At 43.1% G+C, this 25,000-nt stretch overlaps 1 protein-coding gene across 28 annotated transcripts in view; it reads left to right on the top strand.

Annotated features, from left to right (window-relative positions):
• Positions 1-25,000, top strand: part of LOC127005091 (uncharacterized) — a 203,214-nt gene that overhangs the window by 70,655 nt on the left and 107,559 nt on the right. For all 28 annotated transcript variants that reach the window (XM_050873611.1, XM_050873614.1, XM_050873621.1 and 25 more), the window contains 4 exons: positions 5,439-5,595; positions 5,837-5,902; positions 9,539-9,640; positions 11,039-11,114. In XM_050873611.1, coding sequence (XP_050729568.1) covers positions 5,439-5,595; positions 5,837-5,902; positions 9,539-9,640; positions 11,039-11,114 — 401 coding nt within the window. The remainder of the gene's footprint in view (positions 1-5,438; positions 5,596-5,836; positions 5,903-9,538; positions 9,641-11,038; positions 11,115-25,000) is intronic.

Here is a 25,000-nt window from a genome sequence, read left to right as displayed (position 1 = left end):
TCTTATTTTCTTTTTCTTTTTCTTCTTGTTTTTCTTCTTGTTTTCTTTTTCTTCGTCTTTTTTCTTTTCCTTCTTTTTTTTCATCTTCTTTTTCTTCAACTTTTTCATCTTATTCTTCTTTTCTTCTTTTTCTTTTTCTTCATCTCCTTTTTATTGTTATTGTTACTCTGTTTACTTGTATTGTTTGCTGAAGAATATTGGTCGTATTTTCCACAGTGATCTCTCTCTATTGTTCTTTTATTGCTGTCCTTTGTCTTTAACCTCCTCCTCCTCCTCCTCCTCCTCCTCCGCTTCCACTTCTTGTTCTTGCTTCTCCTCCTCCACTGTGTTCCTCCCTACCATTTATAGTACTAAGTCTGTGTCATCGTTTTCTTCTTCTCCTCTTCCTCCTCCTCCTCCTCCTCCTCCGCTTCCACTTCTTGTTCTTGCTTCTCCTCCTCCTCCTCCTCCTCCTCCTCCTCCTCCGCTTCCACTTCTTGTTCTTGCTTCTCCTCCTCCACTGTGTTCCTCCCTACCATTTATAGTACTAAGTCTGTGTCATCGTTTTCTTCTTCTACTCTTCCTCCTCCTCCTCCTCCTCCTCCTTTTCTTCTTCCTCCTCCTCCATTTCCTCTTCCTCTCTTTTTTTTTAATGTCCAGTACTAAATCCATAGCATAAGCGTTTTCTTCTTCAGCTCCTCCTCCTCCTCCTCCTCCACCTCCTCCTCCTCCTTCCATTTTCTCGGGTAACAAAGACACTCAGATCACGAATGTAGAGGAAAATTGAGAGAGAGAGAGAGAGAGAGAGAGAGAGAGAGAGAGAGAGAGAGAGAGAGACAGAGATTGATCAGTCTTCAGCTCCTGAATTATATACTTGACCAACCCTGTTATTGATTATTACCCCATCCCCCCTTCCTCCCACCCCCTTCCTACTCCACTTCTCCCCCTTTCCCTCCCCTCTCCATCATCTTCCCCTCTCCACCAGTCACCATCCTCTCATCGTCTCCTAACCATCACCACCTACCTCTCCTTTTTCTGCAACCACTCCTTCTTCCCCTTCTTTACTTCTTCCCTTTCCCCTCTACTTTCCATCTTCTTCCACTCTCCACCAGTCACCATCCTCCCTTCGTCTCCTAACCATCATCACCTACCTCTCCTTCTTCTTCCACCATACCTTCTTCCCCTTCTTCTTCTTCTTTCCCTTCTCCTCTCCTCCCCTTCATCTTCCCTTCTCCACCTGTCACTATCCTCCCATCGTCTCCCACTAACCATCAGCACCTTCATCTTCTCTTCCTCCCCTTCTTCTTCTTCCCCTCCTCTTCACCCTTCAACCTCCTCCTTCCCTTCCATCTCTTCTCTTCCCTCTTCCCCTCTCACTAATTACTATCTTCTCTCCCCCTAACTATCATCACCATCTTCTTCCCCTCCTCCTTCTTCTCCTCCCTCCTACCCTCTCATCCCCTTTTCCACCATTCACCATCTTCTCGTTCTCTCTCCCAAACCATTCTTACCTCAACTTTTTCCTTCTTCCTCCTTCTTTCCATTCCCCTCTTCTTCTCTTCCCCATCTCCTCTCCCTCCCCCTCTTCCCCTTCCCGTCTCTTCCTCCTCATTAGTCACCATCTTCATTCCTCTTCCTCCTCCAACTCATCTCTCATCACTTCCACCTCTTCCTCTTCCTCCCCATCCTCTCTTCTTCCTCCCTCCCTTTCTCTTCCCTCACTCAGCCTTTGCTCACTGCTTCCATATTCACCTTTTGCAGTCTCTTCCTCCTCCTCTTTGTCCTCCTCTTCCTCCTCCTCCTCCTCCTCCTCCTCTCCTCTCTTTAGTAGCTACAGTCTTCCACAGATTTCCTTCCCTCTATTCTGGAAACTTTTTTTTTTTATTAACCTCCTCCTCCTCCTCCTCCTCCTCCTCCTCCTGGCCCATCCTTACCTATCAACAGACCCATTTTCTTTCATCTCCCCCCATTACCTCAATCCCTCCCTCCCTTCCCTGCCCTGCCCCTTCAATCCCCCCTTTCTAATCCCCCTCACCTGTCTTCCTTAACCTCTCCTCTCCCCCTTCACCACCACCACCACCACCACCACCGTCTCCAGCATCGATCTTTGTACTGACCTAGAAAATATTTTTGGGTGCTTAGATAACCAGGTGGTGGTTGTGGTGGTGGTGGTGGAGGGAAGTGGGGGTTGGGGTATGTAGGGAAGTAGTAGTAGTAGTAGTAGTAGTAGTAGTAGTAGATGTTGCATATTCAGTAGGGTATTGATAATGGGCGTGGATGGGGTGGCGTAATAACTGTGAGGGGTGAAGGGGTGGGGGTGGAGGGAGTAGGGTAGAGTGGGTGTGGTGCAGAGAAAGTGGAGTAAAGGTGGAGTAAGAGGTAATTAACATGGAACTGCATATTGCCGAGAGAGAGAGAGAGAGAGAGAGAGAGAGAGAGAGAGAGAGAGAGAGAGAGCGCATATTACTCATCAGTCAAAACACACACACACACACACACACACACACACACACACACACACACACACACACACACACACACACACACATTTAATTAGTTTGTTTTTCATTCCTTTCTCTCGCCTAATGAAATAATCGCCTTTCCATTTGCTCTCGGTCCGAAATTACACAGAAAAAAAAGCTTCTATAGGATTTGTTTTGCATCATTTCGTAACGCCAAAGAGTGAAATAATTATAACGAAAATGGCCTTGCAGAAGATGACGAAGAGGAAGAGAAAATAATGATAAAAGTGATGAACAAAATGAAAAAGGAGAAAAAGAAAAGTGGAGTTGTTTCGAGCGCGGATGTGACAAAGAAAATAAGACAGGAAGGAAAGGAAGATTAAAAAGAATATGTAAAAGGAGGAAAGTGATGATAATGGTGATAATGAGCGTGTGTTGGGGAAAGGATGCTGTATAATATGATAGTGAGCTGTGAAGATGCCGTGAAGAAGTGGATAGGGTGTGAAATGCGTTGATAGAAGGAAGAAAAGAGGAAAGAAAAGGAAGAAAACGAAAGGAGGAAATAAAGAAAACGATTCTATATCAATAAAAAAAAGGAAAACAGAAAAAAACGGAAAATAATAAACATCAACGTAGAAAAATAGTAACAGAAAAAACCCCCGGAAAAATAGCAAAAAAATAACTAAAACAAATCAAAGAAAATAATAAAAATAAAAAATAGGAAAAATAAATATAAAAATAGGAAAAAAAAGATAGAAAGTATAACAAAAAAATAAATAAACAGGAAAAAAAACATAAAAATCAAAGAAAACTAAAAAAAGAACGAAGATGAGAGAACAAGAAAAACACAGAAAACAATAACAACAACACAACGAAACCACCCACATGTAATAATAATAATGGTGATGACGATGGTGATGGTAGTGGTGGAGGTGGTGACGAAGATAGTGAGGGGCAGCAGCAGTGAGGGAGAGTGCAGTGGTGATAGTGGTGTTGAGGGCAGTGGTGGTGATGGTGGTGTAGAGGTGAGGCTGGAGGAGGTGGCGGGGTGCAGTGTGGGGTGTGGAGGGGGTGAGCAGGCAACCCCCAACCCACACTAGCATGCCACCCACACCTCATGGGCAACTGCTGCGGCCTACAGTGTTCTTGCCCCCGCCGGTGAGAGAGAGAGAGAGAGAGAGAGAATCTATATATAGCTTTCCCATTTTTCAATATTGGATAAAGGCATATAGATAAAAATAGATAGAGAGAGAGAGAGAGAGAGAGAGAGAACGCTTTCCCTAATAACTCCATCATCATAATAATTCCTCATAAAAAATTAAGCTAAGGATAATGTGTACCCTTACCTTCCCTCCTCCTCCTCCTCTTCCTCCTTGTTTTTTTACATACACAAAAACCCTTCACCTTTTTCGTCCTTCCGTCTCCCCTAATGAAGGCAAGGAGGCAGGCCACCTTATAGGAGCAGTAGCTGCCCTCCCTCCCTCGTTTTTACCGTCGTATCTTGTTTTCTAGATAAAATGATATTATGGTTTGGTTTGGTGATACTTTGATATATTTTATTTGTAGGATTGGAAGACTTGTACTATATAGCATTATTATTATTATTATTATTATTATTATTATTATTATTATTATTGTTATTGTTGTTATTATTGATAGCAGTAGTAGTAGTAGTTGTTGTAGTAAAGGAAGCGATTTTTATTTTATTCTTTCGTATAAAGTTGATCTTTTTATGTTTTTGTATTACAAGAGGTATCAAACTGAACTGATTTTTTTACTCTTAAAAATATTGAAGGAAATGAAGATTTACTTCATACAGCCTTAACTATTTCGTTTCCTACTCAACCAACTGCTCTTCTGTTTTCATACGTGTCTTCTGCTAACCACCAAACCTCCTGGGAAACCACAGGAAAGAAGGTGGAGATCAAAACAACTGTGAAAATATCCATGAAATGTGTGTGGGAACACGCGCGGCCGTGAGCGGCTTACCCCAATGCGACGAAGGAGGAAACACAGGGGGGTCGAGGGGGCCAAGCCCCCCCTGTTAGGAGGTTCATATATATTTACCTGCCTTTTAGTAACCCTGAGGGTGGTCGAGGGTGGTGAAACCCCCCGCAGGTAAGGGCCTATTGGATTTTAGCTGTGGTGAGCCGCTGGTTTAGGCTGCTTTACGACTTGGCCGCCGCTCACGGCCTCGCGGATTCCCACACACACTTCATGGATATGTTCACAGTTGTTTCGGTCTTTTGCATTCCTTCCTATGGTTGTCCGGGAGGTTTGATGGTTAGTACAAAGCTTATATGACACATAAACTAAAGTATATATTTTGTTATATTTTGTTTCTTTAGGAAACATGCCACTTTTATTTAACATGTCAACAGATCTTTTATTCTTTTTTTACCTATCCCTCCCTATCGTCCCGTTTGCATAAGTTACTTTTCTTATCTATTCCATTCCACACTTTTATGTCAGTTATGTTGCACTCATCACAAACAACTGTATGTCTGTCCTGTGTGGCGGTGGTGGCAGGGGTGGGATCAGGGATACAGGTAGTCGCAGTAGTCATGGTGTAGTGGTCACAACAGTAATGGTGGTGACAGTGGTGTTTAGGAGGAGTTAGTTGGTCGTGTGCCAGAAAGAAAATAATGATAAAGTCTCCCCCAAATATTTAGAAGATGTAAAGCGGTGGTGTTATGACAAATAGGAAAATGAGGATGTGAGGGTCAACTCTACTATTTGGAATGTGTCTGCGGCTACTACTACTACTACTACTACTACTACTACTGTCAACACTACCATTATTAATATGTTTATACCCCACCACTACAACCACGACTAGCTTACACACACACACACACACACACACACACACACACACACACACAACTATCGTCTATTAAAATGATAATGAGACTCAAGTGTATGACAAAGGCAATTAGCAATGAGTCAGATTATTATTATTATTATTATTATTATTATTATTTCTTCTCTTTCCAGATGGACGGAGGGGGTGAGGAGGGGATGGCTGGCGGTGGTGGTGCCCAGGGTGGTGGGGAGGGGAGAGGTGGGGGAGGGGGCGGAGTCCCTCACTCCCGCCACCCCCACCCATCCACTTGACGAAGTACCCCTCACCACCTCTTTCTCCCGCGAAGAGGTGAGGCAGTAGTAGTAGTTGTTGTTGTGTTAATGTTGTAGTTGCTGTAGGTTCATCAATTAGAGAACATCAGTAGTTACATAATCAATGGTCCCTCGAGCAATGATTAATTATGAGCCCTGATCCAAACCAACCCTTGATTTCATGGTTTCCTCATCATTAGTAGTAGTGTGGTAGTAGTAGTAGTAGTAGTAGTAGTAGTTGTAGTAGTAGTAGTAACCCTTCCCCTCTCCCCTTCCAGATCGAGGCGCTAATCTCCGCGAGACTCGACCCACCGTGCGAGGCCAGGCTCAGAGAGGAGGACATGGTGAGGGAGAGACACATATATACCGATAGACAGGCAGGATTAGATGGACAGACAGACACAGACGGACACACAGACAAGCACAAATAGACACAGACATACCGACAAACAGAGAATTAGACGGACACACAGACAGACACAAACGGACACACAGACAGAGACACAAACGGACACACAGACAGACAGACACAAACGGACATACAGACAGACAGACACAAACGGACACACAGACAGACAGACAGAAACGGATACTCTGACAGAAAGATAGATAGGCATACTGACAAAGAAAAGACAGGATAAGACATACAGACATAAATAACAGGATAAGTAAGAAAGACGAACAGACAGAGGATAATGACAGGCATACTTACAGACAGACAAACAAACACAGGATTAGACACACAGACTGAAACAATTATACTTTATTAAATTTATATACTTGAAACTTCACTAATCTTTTGTATTCTTATTCAGTTGTCTTGTTCTACTTGTTTTTGTATTTTTATTTTCTATTTTTGTTTCCTCCAAGTATATATTTCTTCTCCATTTTTCCTTTTTTTTTTTTTTAAGTATCTCTAGCAACGTTCCACCTTTCGTATTTTCCCCATTTTATTTTTTTCCCCTCCTGGTACAGACAGCTCAAGTTCGTGTCTTCATTCTTCACTCTTTTCTTCTATTTTCTTCACTTGTATCCTCTTTTGACAATTTCATTTCCCTCCTTCCCTCGTTCGTTCGTTAGTTCCTTCCTTCCTTCCATCCTTCTTTCCTACATTTTTTTCCTCTTTCCATTCTTTTTCCTCCATTCTTTTATCCTTCCTTCCTTCCCTTCTTCGTTCTGTCATTCGTATATTCTGTCTTTCGTTCGCTTCTTCCTTCCTTCCTTCCTTCCTACTTTTATATATTCATTTTGTCTTCATTCATTCTTTCATCCTTTTTTCATCCTTCCTTCCTTCCTTCCTTCCTTCCTTCGTTCTATCATTCGTTTGCTCGGTCTTTCCTTCGCTCCCTCCTTCCCTCCTTCTATCCCTCCTTCCTTTCTTATTTTACGTCGTTCTGTAATGGTCCAAGTTTCCTCATCATCCAACTTTTTCTTTTTTATATCCACTTTTATTGCGTTTTTTACTACTCATCTTTTTCGCCTTTTTACTTTTTTCTTTTCTTCTGTAGGCACTCGCGCGCACTTTCTATTTGTATCACCACTTGCAGCGTTTAATAGTAATACGCGGGATTTTCCTTTTGACATGCATATAGTTTTATTTGCTGTCAGTGTTCACGTTGGTATTTGTATCATTTTTTCTGTCTTTGAGGTTTCTCTTTCATACATTCTCTCAGTTGCTTGTAATTCACTTCACTTTTTTCTCTCCTTTTATTTACTTACTTATCTTTTCTTTCTTTTTCAGTCAGTTAGTCAGTCACTCACTCACTCACTCACTCACGCGCACACACACACACACACACACACACACACACACACAGTAAGGCCAGTCGTGACACATTTCCAACACCAAGGATTAAATGATGTTTTGCAAATTAATAGTCTGCGTGACACCCACCATCACTGCCATCACCATCACCACCACCACCACCACCACCGTGAGTCAGTATGGTGGTGTGTGGTGGTGGCGGTGGTGTGTGCCCTTGTGTGTGTGCGTGTGTGTGTTGCTCCCTGACTGGTTGTGTGGCGTTGAATATTGATGACCCGGTGTTGTGGTGCTAATGAGTTAACTCGCTTTTGTTACTGCATACCTGTCCAGTTTGAATTAGTTACCTGGATTTGTTTACCTGGCTCGGAGGTGTTCAGGGGATCTTTCTTTCTGTCAGTGTTCAGTAAGATGGTTTATATATTTTTATCATATGTTATCGAAAAGTCATAAAAGCTTAGTGAATTATCCGTATTCATTGATTAACGAAGTGAAGTATTTTGCCATGAGGATTTAGAAGGGAAAAACATAGAAAGAGAGGTTGAGGTAGAAGTGTATTACAGAAAATTCAGATTCCGTCGTGTTGTGTAAATATACTGTGTGTGGAGAGGGTACACTTATCAATCTAAGGCGATATATGAAAACCAGACAGATCATCCCTATTAATGGTTACAGTTTTATTCGTCTCGTGTTCGTCTTTCATGTCTCGGTAATATTTTGCTTTCCACTTTTCTCGTTTTAAGCAATGTCCCAGATTTAAGCACAATGTCTTTCAGTTTTAGATAATACCTCAGATAATACGTAGATAATGTCTCCGCTTTAAGTATTACCTTCAGATTTAAACTATGCCTCAATTTAAAGTTATGCCTCATAGTTATCATCATTATTTATTGAGGTGTTGATATTCCGAGGCGTCAGAATGGTGATGAGGTTGAGGTGGTGTTAAGAATGGTGATTAGGTTGATTGGTTGATCGGTAGGAGTTTGGCGTGGCAATATAATCAGAGCTGACCATGAGTGTTGTTATATATAGACGCAGGGACGCGTGTGTAGAGGTGTTGTGTGTTGAGGTGACTGTGTATGTGTGTGTAAGTGTGTGAGGCTGTGTGTAGGTGTGTCTGTGTGTGTGTGTGTCTGATTGTAGGGGTGAGTGAGTGACTTCGTTTTGTTCTTTGTGTGTGTGTGTGTGTGTGTGTGTGTGTGTGTGTGTGTGTGTGTTGCGTCAGGCATGTGTTGCGGGGTGTTGCGCTTGCTACGTTGGGTGTTGCGTAAAGCCACCCACGCCCTGCTGAGGATCCTGGGAGAAAAGGTACACAAAAAAAAAAAAAACACAAAACGCACAACACACACACACACACACACACACACACACACACACACACACACACACACACACACACACATGATTTTTCGGCTTTCTGAATTTTTACCTCAACCCAGTCATGAAAAATTACACACACACACACACACACACACACACACACACACACACACACACATGATTTTTCGGCTTTCTGAATTTTTACCTCAACCCAGACATGAAAAAATTAACACACACACACACACACACACACACACACACACACACACACACACACACACACTTACCAGCCTTGACTGACTTTTAATTTCATGGCTTGTTGAACAGATCGCTAATTATTTTCACCTGTCCCGAGCATATCACGTGTGTTATTAACGAAGAGTCGAGTGTTTAATGATATAACAAGCAATTATGTCGTTCAAGTTGTTTATATGAAGCTCTCAAGTCATTATAATTGCAAGGACTCTCTCTCTCTCTCTCTCTCTCTCTCTCTCTCTCTCTCTCTCTCTCAGTGATGGTAATAGTGGTGTTGGTAATGGCGTCGGCGGTGTGATTTGATCTCTATTATTACGTGTGTGTGTGTGTGTGTGTGTGTGTGTGTGTGTGTCTTGTCCCGTCCATTCATCATCATAATCCCTTTAAAACTTTATTTATGCCTCGACTTCTGCGTGATTCTCCTCTTCCTCCTCCACCTCCTCCTCCTCCTCCTCCTCCTCCTCCTCCTCCCATTTTCGCTTTATATAATTGATTCTCTCCTATCACCTCCATCACCATCGTTACCTTTACCAACACGACAACCACCACTACTACTACTACTACTACTACTACTACTACTACTACTACTACTACTACTACTACTACCACCACCACACCTCACCACGCCCTTCTCTCCCCCCAGCACGTGTCAAGTCCAGAGAACCTCGCGGCGGAGCTCGAGAAAGAACTAACAGCCCTTCGTGTGCATGTTCTCCGCTCCCACGCCCTCCTGCACCACTACCAGGTGAGCCACTCCGCTGATTACCCTTACCTGTGCATTTGATATTCCCTTACCCTCTTCATACTTTCCTTCCTGACCTGTTTTTTTGCTTTATTTACTTTTCCGACATATCTTTATCCTCTTCTCTTTTTTATCTTTCTCTTTTTTATCTCTACCTGTTCATCGTTTATCTCTTTCTCCCCAAACGCCCCAATAATCAATCAATCAATCAATCAATCTCTGTCTCCCCTCAATTCTTATCTTTCTGACCTATCCATATCTTTATCCTCTTCTCTTTTTTATCTTTCTCCTTTTTTTTCTTTATCTGTTCACTATTTAATCCTTTACCCCCTCCATCTTTACCTTTCTGACCTATCCTTATCTTTTTTTTCCTTTTTTTTTTTACAGCACAGACAACTCAAGGGCAACAAAAAGATGTAAAAAAAAAAAGAAAAAAAAAAAGCCCACTACTGTTGCTCATGTATCCTCTTATTCTCTTCTTCCTCCCTTTCCTTCTCTATCTATACCTTTTTTATATTTATTCCTCTACCCCATGACCTATCCTTTACTCTCTCTCTCTCTCTCCCTCTTCTTTCTCCTTCTCCTCTAACACTACCAGGGGAGTTACTCTAATTTATACATGTACCTCTTCCTTATTCACTACTTTATTTCCTCCATCCTTCCCATCCTACCTTATCCTTCATTTTATCTTTATCCAATTTTCTCTAATAATGTATTGGCGAATATATAAACACGAATAAATGTAAAAATGATATCGATTATTCCCAAAATGTCAAACACACACACACACACACACACACACACACACACACACACACACACACACACACACACACACACACACACACACACACACACACACACACACATGCACACGCACAATCGTTATCGGTTGTAATCGCCCCAATTTACTGGAGACAAAATTAGACGAGTGAAAGTAGGAGACAGGAGGAGGAGGAGGAGGAGGAGGAGGGAGGGAGAGAGGGGAATACACGTGTAGCTGGAGATAATTGTTCCGTGTGAGTGGAGGAAAAAATAATTGGGGGACAGGTAGATAATAGCGACAAAAAGGTGAGGCGAAGGTGCGGCAGGTTAATTACGGAGGTGTTGAGGTGAGGGGTGAGAGAGAGAGAGAGAGAGAGGGGGGGAGAGAGATTGACAACTTGACAGATAAACAGATACAGACAAACAAGCAAACAGACGAACAAATACATTAACAGACATAAAACAGACAGGTTCACACACACATACACACACACACACACACTCAATCACCCCACCAGCACACACTTCTTCCCCTCACTCACTCATTCCTCCCCTCACTCACTCACTCCTTCCCTCACTCCTCCCCTCACTCTCCTCCCCCCCCATCACTCACCCCCCTCCCTCTCCCGTCAACAGAGCAGCAGCAGCGGCAGCCAGTATGGGAGTCGTGCCGAGGTGTCCACCCCCGCCCCCCTTCTCCACCACGGCCCAGGTCAGTGATACCTTGAGTGCCGTGCTCCGTTTAGCCATATTTCAATAGTGTTTTCTTCTATTCATATATTATTTGTGCTTCCTCAACGATCCCGAGAGGAGGCAGTGAGAAGCGTTTTGTACTGTATGATTGATTTGTATGTATTAAAAAAAATGTGCGGCTCATAGCGTTGGTAAGGCTTTCACCGCATTGTTGCAGTTTCTCTGATGTTAAAGGGCTTTAGCGGTAAGCCCACGTATTCTCTGACCGACAACAATTATTTCCAATAGCTCCAAAGGGGATAAGTCGTTTATTCATGAGTGTTTTTCATATTTATTGAACAGAAGCTTTGCCAATCTTCTATTTTCTTTTACAAGGGCCCCCCAAAAGGAAACAATAATAAAAAAAGCCCGCTACTCGATCTACCACAGGCTCATAATACTACCCATGGAAACACCCTCAACCTATATGAAAGCCTTATCCAATGTGGGTGTGTGAGCCCCGGAATGTTTGAAGATATGGGCCTCAGGTCGGTATTGTTAGAAGCTCCCTTCTCTTGCATCCATCATTTCTAAAGGCAAACTAAGAGGTCAAACGCGTCTCCATGGGTGTTTCTTTACGTTCACGGTACAGAGGAAGAGTCAGACTACCACCAGGGTCACAAAACTACCCCTGGAAATGCCTGCAAATCCCATGAAAGCCTTGTTAAATGTATGCTTGGGCGCCGGAAGGTTTCAGAATATGACCCTCAGCCTCAGCCCGTTGGTGGCGCGGGTGATTGATGCTTATGGTGGCTGTCGTGTTCCTTTTGGCCGCAGTCGCTGGAGTCACGGTTCACTGATGAGCACCTGAACACAGTGTGGGTAATTTTAGGCAATTTTCGGTGATTGCGCCAGTACTCGAACCCGGAGCACTGAAAACCCACATACTCCCGAAATTGACCCCTCTTTCGGCCACCTCCTTGGATTCTTTTTAGGAGCAGCGAGTAGCGGGCTTTTTTTTATTATTGTTTCCTTTTTTTTTTTTTTTTTTGAGCCCTTGAGCTGTCTTCTTTGTTGTAAAAAAAAAAAAAAAAACTTTTCCTTCCCTCTGTCTGTAGCAAGCGAACCAGCACTAAACACAGGAATACCGATAACTTAGGAGCTGTAACCAAGATAGAGGAAGCTTTGCGAGTCTCCCATTAGTACTGACCTGTTTGTGTTAGAGAAAGAACGAAAAAACAGAAAAGAGCATACGCATGAGAGAGAGAGAGAGAGAGAGAGAGAGAGAGAGAGAGAGAGAGAGAGAGAGAGAATATTGGGTCCTACATGACAAAAGAATATTGAAAGGGAACGCAAGGCGGACAGGCAGGAAATTGTGCCTACCTGGGTTCGATTGTTGTTGTTTTTAGCGTTGTTGTTGTTGTTTTGATAGTGGTGGTGGTGATGGGATTGTTGTTGTTGTTGGTGGTGGTGATGTTGAGGTTATTGTTTGTTGATGTTTCTGTTTGTTTATTGTTGCTGTTGTTGTTTCTGCTGCTATTGCTCTTGCTGTTGTTGTTGTTGTTGAGTTTGTTTTTGTTATTGTTTGGACTCCAAGGCAATGTGTAGTTTATTTGAGTTTATTTATGTGTTTGCACGCGCCAACCCTGAGGAGTGGATTACCTCCCCCTCCCTCCCCCCCTTCTCTCTCTCTCTCTCTCTCTCTCTCTCTCTCTCTCTCTCTCTCTCTCTCTCTCTCTCTCTCTCTCTCTCTCAGCAAAAATGAAATACAAAGAAAACAAAGCTACAAATCTCCGGAGAAAGGCCAGACTTCCGCTACGAGAGAGAGAGAGAGAGAGAGAGAGAGAGGCGTAAAAAAAGAAACTAGATAAAGAAAACAACGCAGAAACAAAATATAGCAGTGGAAAGTTACGAGAGAGAGAGAGAGAGAGAGAGAGAGAGAGAGAGAGAGAGAGAGAGAATAACGAAACGAAACTAAGAACAACAGTAAACAGGGAAAAGCTTCACATGCACCCGGAAGGACGAAGGGGAGGAGGAGGAGGAGGAGGAGGAAGGGGAAGAGGGGGGATGAGGGGGAATTTTAGCGGAGGTGTTTAAAGCCGAACATACAGACTGTTACACCCACCTCTCCCCTTCCTCTTCCTCCCCTCCCCTCCCCTTCCGTTCCCCCTCCCCCTCCCCTCCTCCCCTTCTATTCTCCTTCCCCTCCCGTCTTCTGTTCCCTACACCTCCATATCCCCCATACATTTCCGTTTCCCTTTTCCTCTTCCCCTCCCCTCCCCTTCCCTTCCCTTCTCTCTCCTCTTCTCCCTCCCCTTCCCCTCCCGTCTTCTGTTTCCCTACACCTCCATACACTCCATACATTTCCGTTTCCCCTTTCCTCTTCCTCCCCTCCCCTCCCCTTCCGTTCCACTTCCCCCTCCCCTCCTCCCCTTCTATTCCCCTTCCCCTCCTGTCTTTCTTTCCCTACACCTCCATACCCCCATACATTTCTGCTTCCACTTTCCTCTTCCTCCCTTCCCCTCCCCCTCCCCTCCCCTCCCCTCATCTCTCCCATTCCTCCCCTCCCCTTCCCCTTCCTTTCCCCTCCCCTCCTTCTTCCTCTTATGCCTCCAACTTTTCCTTTCCCCCTTTCCTTCCCCTCCCCTTCTTCCATTTCCCTTCTTTATTCTCTCCTCTCACACTTGTACGCTCATCCTCCCCTTGACTTTCCTTTTCCCCTTTTTATTATCTCCTCCCCTTCTTCCTCTCCTCCATTCCCCTATGCTTCCCCACGTAAGCCTCGTCCATTCATTGCTTTCTTCCTTTCCTCCCCTCTTCCTTTTTTTCTCTTCTACTTTCCCCTCTGGTTTAATCTCCCATCCCTCTCCCCCTTCCACTCCTCTCCCCTTATCCAACTTTTCATTCTTCTTTTCTCTTTCTATTCCTGTCTCTTCCCCTCTCTTCCTCCTCCTCCTCCTCCTCCTCTTCCTCCTCCTCCTCTCCAATCCCCTCTGTCCTTACTCTTTTGATTCGTTCTTTTTTTTTCTCTTCCATTCTATAAGCTTCTACTTCTCCCTGACCGCCCCTTCTCTCTCTCTCTCTCTCTCTCTCTCTCTCTCTCTCTCTCTCTCTCTCTCTCTCTCTCTCTCTCTCTCTCTCTCTCTCTCTCTCTCTCTCTCTCTCTCTCTCTCTCTCTCTCTCTCCTCCTCCTCCTCCTCCCTCTCTTCCTCCATCCGTCCATCACCCGAACAAAAGGCGAAATCAAGAAAAAATAAAATTAGTTAAAGAAGAAGAACCAGGAGGAGGAGGAGAACGGAGAGAGGAAGAAGGAGGAAGAAGAGAAAAGTGAAAACTGAAGAGGAGCAAGAGGAGTATAAAAAGGAAGGAGAGAGAAATGGAGATGGTAAGAGGGTGATAAAAACAGAAGGAGAAGGAGGAGGAGAAGTGAAGAAGGGAGAGACGAAGGAGGAAGAAGGAAGAAAAGAGGAAAGTAACCATGGTCAAGAAAAGGGTGAAGAGGAAGGAGGGAGAAATGGAGAAGGCAATAGGGCGATGTAACAGGAGAAGGATGAGGAGAATGAGGAGGAGGAGGAGGAGGAAGAGAAGGAGGAGGAGAAGCAGCGAAGGCAAGAATAAGGATAATGGAGGTTGAAGACTTGATGGATGAAAGAAGAGAAGAAGGAGGAGGAGGAGGAGGAGGAGGAGGAAAGGAATTTAGAACAGGAGTAAAATCATGAATAGGAAAATGAAGGAAATAATGAAAGAGAAACTGCGAAGAAATGAGCAACCTTGAGAGAGAGAGAGAGAGAGAGAGAGAGAGTGGAAAAAGATTAGCTAGGAATTATTTGAAGCTTATCTATGCCGAATGAAATGCCAGACTCATGGAAACACACACACACACACACACACACACACACACACACACACACACACACACACACACACACACACAGATTAATACATACACTTTGATACTTATTCATAACCAGAGAAACATATATTCCTGTTATACAATCTTATATGGTTTGAATGTATTCTCTCTCTCTCTCTCTCTCTCTCTCTCTCTCTCTCTCTCTCTCTCACCTGTGGGCTCACCTGACCGTGTCACTCGCCAGGTAAAAGTGTAGTTTCAGTTTTGACGCGTTGTTTAATTTCTTGATCGGCTTACCTGTGTGTGTGTGTGTGTGTGTGTGTGTGTGTGTGTGTGTGTGTGTGTGTGTGTGTGTTAAGCTTTACACATGACCTCGAACTCACAAAAAGCACATAAACAATACACACACACACACACACACACACACACACGCCCGGGCAGGTAGGCGGTGCTTAGCTGTGTGTGTGTGCCAGTGGCGCTTCTACTCGCCTCCGATGTGGACGTGTAGTGTGTGCGCTCCTCCCATAATGTGTGTGTGTGTGTGTGTGTGTGTGTGTGTGTGTGTGTGTTAGGATCAGTGAAGTGTACTCGCGCAGTGAACTTTATATATCACAGAAAAAGCCGTAACAGTAATGATGATAATAGTAATAATAATAATAATAATAATAACAATAACATTAACAAGGGCAATGAAAGTTTTATGTTCATTCACTTTGAAAAAGAACAACAGTGCGTGGGTGGGTGTATGTGCATGTGAGTGTGTGCATGTGTGTGCGCGCATGTGCATATGTGTTTGTGTGTGTGTGCGCGCGACTGTTTGTGTTTGCGCTTGTGTGTGTGTGTGTGTGTGTGTGTGTGTGTGTGTGTGTGTGTGAATAACGGTCACAACTCCATATATAATTTAATCGAGAGAGAGAGAGAGAGAGAGAGAGAGAGAGAGAGAGAGAGAGAGAGAGAGAGAGAGAGAGAGAGAGAGAGTTACGTATGTCGTTTTCCTTGTGGATTGTCCTCGCTCTGTATCCTCCGCCCTCTCCCCCTCCGCTTATTTTCCTTCGTTGATCTGCTTTCCCCTGACTGCTAGAGTGATTATTGTCAGTCTTAACGCGACTAGTAAGGCGATAACGTGCGAGTCATTTTCCATCCGTCTGTCTGTCTGTTTGCATATCCGTTAGTATGATATCTAAGTAAACGGATGGATGTACCCAGTCGGCCAGTGCACATTTGAACAGTCTTATGTGAACTTAAAAATAAAAAAAATCTGAGAAACGTTTGTAAACACGCCGATAATGAAAATAAAATGCCTGAGTGACGAATAAATGTAAAACTAAGTGACTGAATGGCTTAGGTCGGCATACTCAGACGCGCACATGAGAATATTCTTGGGTGAACTTAAAAAAAAAAGAGAAACTTTTGTAAACACTCCGATAATGAAAATAAAATGCCTGAGTGATGAATAAATGTAAAACTAAGTGACTGAATGGCTTAGGTCGGCATACTCAGACGCGCACATGAGAATATTCTTGGGTGAACTTAAAAAAAAAAAGAGAAACTTTTGTAAACACGCCGATAATGAAAATAAAATGCCTGAGTGATGAATAAATGTAAAACTAAGTGACTGAATGGCTTAGGTCGGTATACTCAGACGCGCACATGAGAATATTCTTGGGTGAACTTAAAAAAAAGATAAAAACAAACTTTTGTAAACACGCCGATAATGAAAATAAAATGCCTGAGTGATGAATAAATGTAAAATTAAGTGACTGAATGGCTTGGGTCGGCATACTCAGACGCGCACATGAGAATATTCTTCGGTGAATTTAAAGAAAAATGAGAAACTTGTAAACACGCCGATAATGAAAATAAAACGCCTGAATGATAAATAAATGTAAAACTGAATGGCTAAGGGCGATATTCAGAGACGCTATTGCTTCTCACATCAACCATTTCCAGAGGATGAGAATGAAATAAATCGGGTTCTCATTATTTTTTATTTTTATTTTTTACAACACAGGAGACAGCTCAAGGGCACCAAAATAAAGGAAACAACAATAAAAAAAGCCCGCTACTCGCTGCTCCTAAAAAAAAGAATCAAAAGAGGTGGCCGAAAGAGAGGTCAATTTCGGGAGGAGAGGTGTTCATAGCCCAGAAGCTTTCTCACACTACCACCAGGGTCATGAAAGCTATGTTACTCCACCACCAGGGTCACAAAACTACCCCTCATAGAAATGCCCACAACTCTTACGAAGCCTTGTCAAATGTGTGTACTGGGGCGCCGAAATGTTGAAGAAATAGCCGTTAGAGCGACCATGTGGGAAAAAATGTCTTGTGCTTTGAGGGCAGACCACCAATACTTCTTGAGGGCACCGGAAGAACGCGTTTGGGTTATTGATGGTTGGTGGGGGCAGACCATGAAGGCTTTTTAAGTGGGTGACCGGCGGCGCTTGGCAGGTGATTAGCAAAGACCAATACAGCGGGTGAAGGGTAATATGGGGATGCTGTTTGGTTGTTATTACTGTTGTTATTGCTCTTGTTATTATTATTATTATTATTATTATTATTATTATTATTATTATTATTATTATTATTATTATTATGTAACCACTACTTCCTCTAATATTACTACTTCTTGTTCTTGTTCCTTTTCTTCATCTACCACCACTACTACTACTACTACTACTACTACTACTACTACTACTACTACTACTACTACTACTTTACTATTTCTACTACTACTACTACTACCCCTGCTACCACTTCTACTGCATCTACTACTTTAATAATAATAATAATAATAATAATAATAATAATAATAGTAATAAGAGCCAGAAAACTGAGTGTCTGGAATGAAGGAATGCCCGGAATTTGGGAATGCAGGGTTCATATGTTCGTGGAATGAGGAGGAGGAGGAGAAAGAGGAGAAGGCGACCAAAAATATTTCATAATGATTTTCTAATCTTAGAAGCCTTCCATTTGTCTTCCTAAGAGAGCTTTTCCTCCTTTCACTCCTCCTCCTCCTCCTCCTTCTCCTCCGGCTTTTTCACCTCCTCCTCCTCTTCCCCCTCCGGCTTCTCTTACTCGTCCTCTTTTTGCTTCTCCTCCTCGTTATCCTTCTCCTCTTCTTCATTTTTTCCTCCTTCTTTTTTTCCTCGTCCTTTCAGAGCACGATTTATTCATTTCCTTTTGTAATTCCTAAGTGGATTTTCCTATTAACTTTGTTCCTAAGTAGGCACTCCTTCTTTCCTCCCTCCTCCTCCTCCTCCTCCAGCTCTTCCTCCTCCTCCTCCAGCTCTTCCTCCTCCTCCTCCTCCAGCTCTTCCTCCTCCTCCTCCAGCTCTTCCTCCTCCTCCTCCTCTGCCTCCTCTTCTGCCTCCTCTTTTCATAATATTAGTCTAGATATTTTTTCCGTTTTTATCATCTTGCGAGAGAGAGAGAGAGAGAGAGAGAGAGAGAGAGAGAGAGAGAGTGTGTGTGACCTATTTCCACTTGATTTCTGAAGGCGAGAAAGAAAATAGAGACAGTGAGACAGACACAAGAGAGAGAGAAAAAAGAGAGTGAGCGAGAGGGTGAGATAAAGAAATGACGAAGAGGGAACATTGATAAATAATAATAAAAGGTAAAAAAAAAAAATTAATAATGGAAATATGATCACGAGAATGTCAAGCCGAAACTACATCATGACAAGGTAAGCATTATTGTTATTATTATTATTATTATTATTATTATTATTATTATTATTATTACGAGATGCAGGTATGACTTAACAGGTGAAATCACGAACTGCCTTCCTTTCTCTTCTTTCATTATCCTCCTCCTCCTCCTCCTCCTCCTCCTCCCCCCACCAGGATGTTTATACCTTCCTTGCCTGTGTTTATTCCGGCTCTCAGGTGTGTGCGAGAGAGAGAGAGAGAGAGAGAGAGAGAGAGAGAGAGAGAGAGAGAGAGAGAGAGAGAGAATTAGAGTGAATGTGCAAGCAGAGTGAAGTGAAAGGAAAAAGTAAATAGAATGGATGTGGGTGGTGAAGGCCGTAGAGAGAGAGAGAGAGAGAGAGAGACGGAACTTCCCTGCCCTCCTTCCTCTCCACCTCCTCCACCTTCTCCTCCTCCTCCTTAGATGTTTGAGGGAGGAACAACTGGTCTAGTGTCTGTTTCCTCCTCCTCCTCCTCCTCCTCCTCCTCTTCTTCTTCCTCCTTCGTTTCTGCGTACTCTGTGATTAAATTTCTTACCTAAACATACTTCATATCTCATCTTTCTATTTTTCCTTCTAGTCATTTCCTATTTCTGCCTACATTTTTTTTCTTTCATTCTTCTTTTCTTGTTCTTGTTCTGCTTCTTCTTCGTCTTCTTGCACTGATCAGTCTTCGCTCTCGGTTTCATCATCGTATAGTAATTTTTTATGTTCCTCCTCCCTTTCTCCTCTCCCTTCTCCTCTCCCTCCCCCTCTCCCTCTTCCTCTCCCCCCTTCCTTATCGCCCTCTCTCCGTCACTTTTTTCATTAATTTTTCATACTCCATCATTATGTATGTAAGTTTTTCACTCCTCCATTTTACCCTCCCTCGTCTCCTCTTTCTCCTCCCCCTCCTCCATTACCTAATCCTCCTCCTCCATCTCCTCCTCCTCCTCCTCTTCCAACACGTCGTCAGGTTGCTAATTTTATACTTTGGCTTTAGTGGAGTAGTTCAAGTTATGTCTTTGTATAATTTTGTCTAGTCGGTAAGACCTCGGCTGTAATGCGGAGTGGAGTTAAATGATGAAATGAAAACTGCGTCAAATTGTTAGAAGTACAGCAACGCGCTAAGAATATTATAGCATCGTCGAGGACACTGCTGTGAAAAGAACGTCTCATGCGATTCATCCATATTACGTTAGAGAAAGAGCTCACATTATTATTATTATTATTATTATTATTAGTATTATTATTACGAGATGCAGGTATGACTTAACAGGTGAAGTCACGAACTGCCTTCCTTTCTCTTCTTTCCTCCTCCACCTCCTCCTCCTCCTCCTCCTCCTGTCGACCACTCAAGCTGCAAACTAACCCGAGGATTAGTAAAAAAAAAAAAAAAAACGGCCAGCTATTTCAAGCGAGGCGAGACGATACTTACGGGCAGCTTTTTTTCTCCCAAGCAGAGTCATCCGCTACCGAAACAACCTTCCCGTAGAAATAATTAATGCATAAATGACAAACTCCTTTAAAAGTCGAATTAACCGTTTGTCTCGTAGGGAGTGAACGGGACAGTCATGCACGAATGCCCGGCAAGTGTTTTAATCTTCCGAAGGTCTCTGAAGAACTTGAAGAATTGCCTAAATCACTCATGCAGGTATCCTCGTTGTTATCTAAATTGTTTTCTGTTGCCTGCGCTTCCATGCTCCCGCGATTCATTTTCACCTCGCAAATCTCGTTCCAGAATTTTCGTTTCACAATTTCATTCAGTACATTTTCCCGCCAAGCAATCCAGTCTTGTGTAAATTTTCGCAACCTATTCATCCAACATTTCTTCCTGTGTGTGTGTGTGTGTGTGTGTGTGTGTGTGTGTGTGTGTGTGTGTGTGTTTACATGATAGAGTCTGTAAAAAAATCTCGGTACCATTTAGATTCCCAACTGTGTGTGATTATTTTCCTCCTCCTCTCCCTCTTCTTATTCTTCCTCCTCCTCCTCCTCCTCCTTTGCTTATTCCTCCTCCTCCTCCTCCTCTATATTTTCAGTACCTTCAATTAACCCTTTTTTTCTTTACAGTTTTCATCTTTTCCATTTTCTTTAATTACTTCTTCTTTATATTCTTTTTCTGTCTTCTCCTTATTCTTTTTTTTTCTTCTTGTACTGATAAATCTTCGCCGTGGTTTTCATCATTGTATAGTCATTTTTCAGGTTTCTCCTCCCATTTCTCCTCCCTTTTCTCCTCCTCCCCCTCTCCCTCCCGCTCTCCCTCTTCTTCCTTTCCCTCCCCCCTCCTTGTAGTCCTCCTGCCGTCTCTTTTTTGGTTAATTTTTCATACTCCATCATTATGTATGTTAGTTTTTCACTCCTCCATTTTCCCCTCCCCCGACTCCTCTTTCTCCTCCTCCTCGTCCACTACCTAATCCTCCTCTTCCTCCTCCTCTTCCAACACGACGTCAGGTTGCTAATTTTATGCTTGGGGTTTATTGTAGTACTTCAAGTGTAAGACGCTGAAGGTAATGTCTTTGTATAATTTTATCTAGTTGGTAAGACCTCGACTGGAATGCAGAGCGCAGTTCCAGTCCCAAAAATTTAAATACTTCTAATAATTTAAAGTACAGCAACGCGCCAAGAAAAGTATAGCGTTGTTGAGGGCACTACCGCATGAAGAACGACTCAGGCGACTACTTTTTTATAATATAAGAACACAAGAACGTAAAGAGTCTGCAAAAGGCCGCTGGCAGCTCCTGTTACTGTACAAGGGAGCTCCTGTCAAGTCGTCAAGTCAAGTCAAGTCAAGAATCAACTACGGGGGAAGGATGGGGCGTTAATGAACGTCTCCACCTGAATTAATTTAGTAACATCTATCACCAAGATTTTGAAGCTTAAGACTAACCTAGAACAAGAAATAACGGGCAACCAATATAAAAGTGACGATGCTGTACAGAGATCTGCTGATTTTTTTTTTCTTTTTTTCCGAGCAGAGTTGTCCGCCACTGAAACAACCTCCCTGGCGGAATAGTTAACGGGTAAATAACAAGCACCCATAAAAGTCGCATTAACCGTTCCTTGCCTGGAGGTTCAACGGGACAGTTCCACGCGAATGCACAGCAAGTGTTTTAAATCTGTTCTGGAGGTCATTGAAGAACCAGAGGAGTTGATGAGTCACTGATGCAGGCAACCTCGTCGTAATCGAATATGCTTTCTGTTGCCTGCGTTTTCATGTTCTCGAGATTCATTTTCACCTCGCAAATCTCGTTTCGGAATTTTCGTTTCACATTTTCATTAGTAGAATTTCCCGCCAAGCACTTAAGTCTTGCGCAAATTTCCGCAACCTATTCATCCAACATTTCTTCCTGTGTGTGTGTGTGTGTGTGTGTGTGTGTGTGTGTGTGTGTGTGTGTGTGTGTGTGTGTGTGTGTGTTTACATGTTAGAGTCTGTAAAAACATATCGTTACCATTTAGATTCCTTCTCCTCCTCCTCCTCCTCCTCATTCTCCTCCTCTATTTTGTTCTCTTTAGTTTTGTTTCTTGTCTCCACATTTTCTCCTTTTCCATTACCTACTTTTAACTTTTCCATTTTTTCTTTATTTCGACTTTTCCTTTCTCTTTAACGTCATCTTCTTTCTCTTCTTTTTCTTTCTTCTTCTTCTTCTTCTTCTTCTTCTTCTTCTTCTTCTTCTTCTTCTTCTTCTTCTTCTCCTTCTTCTCCTTCTTCTTCTTACCTGGTTGCGTGAGATGAGTCATTATTCTCTAGTCCTGGCTGCAACTGTGGTCTGCTGGAGGTAATTTGCTTGTGTTTGCCTCTGACCTTACTCCTCCTCCTCCTCCTCCTCCTCCAACACCGCCTTATCTTCATTCCATTTTCTTCTTCCTTCACTATCTCTTCCTCGTTCTCATCGTCGTCCTCCTCCTCTTCTAACGCTCTCTTTTCCTCCTCCTCCTCCTCCTCCGGGTACTAATCTTCTCGTACCTTTTTCTGGACTCGCTTACTTTTTCTTCATTTGTATTCTCCTCCTCCTCCTCCTTCTCCTCCTCCTCCTCCTCCTCCTCCTCCTCCTCCTCATTGTCATGCATATGCCTCACGTGTACTCTGCTCTCTTTAGGTTTGTTATGTTTCTTGTCTCCACTCATTTTATCCTCCTTTCTCTCTCCTCCTCTTCTTCCTCCTCCTTCTGTGCCTCCTCCTCTTCCTCCTCCACCTCCTCTTTCTGTGCCTCCTCCTTGGCTCTTTCTCATCTCCACTGTTCTATTTCCTTTGTTCCTCACCTTTGTTTGACCGTCATGAGTTCTTTCTTTCTTCTCCCGTACCTTCCTTTTCCTTCCTCCTCTTCCTCCTCCTCCTCCTCCTCCTCCTCCAGCGACCGCCCGCAAGCCCTGTAAAAGCAAGGCGACGGACTGATTGAGTAATTTAGCGAGAGATGAAAGTTGACTAATGGGTCTGTACCTCACCTTGACTGTGTAACGAGAGAGAGAGAGAGAGAGAGAGAGAGAGAGAGAGAGAGAGAGAGAGAGAGAGAGAGAGAGAGAGCATACCTTTCTTTGTTATTGTTTGTAAATAGAGATGAGATCCCAAGTTCCTCACTCTTCTTGTCTAGATTGATGTGAAGCACTCTCTCTCTCTCTCTCTCTCTCTCTCTCTCTCTCTCTCTCTCTCTCTCTCTCTCTCTCTTTTATATCTTTGCATCTCCACTTTTTTTTCTCTTAACCTCTTTTTTTCCTTCATTCTTCCCTCCCTCCCTCACTCACTCACTCACTCTTTTCCTCCCTCCTTCACTCACACTTTCCCTTCCTCCCACTCACTCACTCACTTTCCCTCTCTCTCTCCCTCCCTCCCTCATCCTTCATTCAATAATTAACCACGATCCAAAGACATCATCATCACCATCAGTATCATCATCATCATCAAGGCCATCAGTGTCCGTATTATCCAATTAACGTGCCTCCTCTCACCTGTCGAAGTACCTACCTACTTATTACCTCCTAATGAACGCTACGCCGGCCTGAAGTCACCTTGCCTGATTACTTTCTGCACCTGTCTTAAGTACACATCTATTTCTGGCGTCTAAATTATTACCTTCAGGCACCTTTTTGCACCTCCGTTTAATGGCTTCTCATCTGTTTGTTTTAGTCATCATACCTGTTCACACCTGTACTTGATTGGTGATTGTGTGTGTGTGTGAATGCATTTGTTTATTAATCTGAATTAAAGCATAAAGGTACCTACTTGAACCTCTATTTTTACGTATCAATTGTTTGGAGGTCATTGAATGCCTTTCCACACCTCTGATTGCTTACTGTTTGCACCTGTCTTAGTTTACACCTCTTATGTTGCACCTGCTTATAAGTCTAAATAAGTCTCAGTGTACCTGCTTACTCATTTTTCGTTTTATAACTTTTCACACCTGCTTTTTTTCGTTTTTCATACATGTGTTCACTACTTTTCTTTATTATTGTTTCCAAGCGTCTTTGTATGCCCCTGTTTATAGCCTCTAAATTATGGTTTCAAGGTATCTGCTTGCACCTGTACTTACAAGCTTTTCACCTGCTACGTATATAAGGCTCACCTGCTATTACCTTCACCTGATTGATTGGCTTGCACCTGTTTGTAGATGGACTTCTTCACCTGTGCAATCGTTTGGTGATCAGTACCTGCATTCCTCAATTCATCATAACCGTCATCACTTGCTACATAATATTCCCTTACTCCACTACAAAGGCCTTTCCCAATTCAGATGTCAGTGTACTCCATCCTGACCCAGCCCCCCAAAATATGAGTTCAGCTCCACCTGTTTGTTGATGGACTTCTTCACCTGTGCAATCGTTTGGTGATCAGTACCTTCTTTCCTTAATTCATCATAACCGTCATCATTAGCTACATAATATTCCCTTACTCCACTACAAAGGCCTTTCCCAATTCAGATGTCAGTGTACTCCATCCTGACCCAGCCCCCCAAAATATGAGTTCAGCTCCACCTGTTTTTTGATGGACTTCTTCACCTGTGCAATCGTTTGGGGATCAGTACCTGCATTCCTCAATTCATCATAACTCTCTTCACTAGCTACATAATATTCCCTTACTCCACTACAAAGACCTTTCCCAATTCAGATGTCAGTGTACTCCATCCTGACCCAGCCACCCAAAATATGAGTTCAGCTCCATCTGGTTCTCTGTCTGCCCTGACCTTCACGATGCCCTTGTTGCCATTCTGTTCTTTGGCTGTCCATCACTGTCTAAGCTTTAATATGCTAGCTGATTATCTCCTGCTGCTCATGCTGGTCTTTAATTATGTGATCTAGAGCCAACGAGTTCGAAATTATTGGTTGCGTCCGTGTGATCAGGCTCGTTACTTTCTACCTGTGCCGTGATTACAGGTGGAGTCTGATGCTGTAAATTGTGGCAAGGTGTGTGTGTGTG

The sequence above is a fragment of the Eriocheir sinensis genome, chromosome 29 (genome assembly GCF_024679095.1).
Source record: "Eriocheir sinensis breed Jianghai 21 chromosome 29, ASM2467909v1, whole genome shotgun sequence".
In the NCBI taxonomy this organism is placed as follows: domain Eukaryota; kingdom Metazoa; phylum Arthropoda; class Malacostraca; order Decapoda; family Varunidae; genus Eriocheir; species Eriocheir sinensis.
This window is presented reverse-complemented; position numbering and strand designations above follow the sequence as displayed.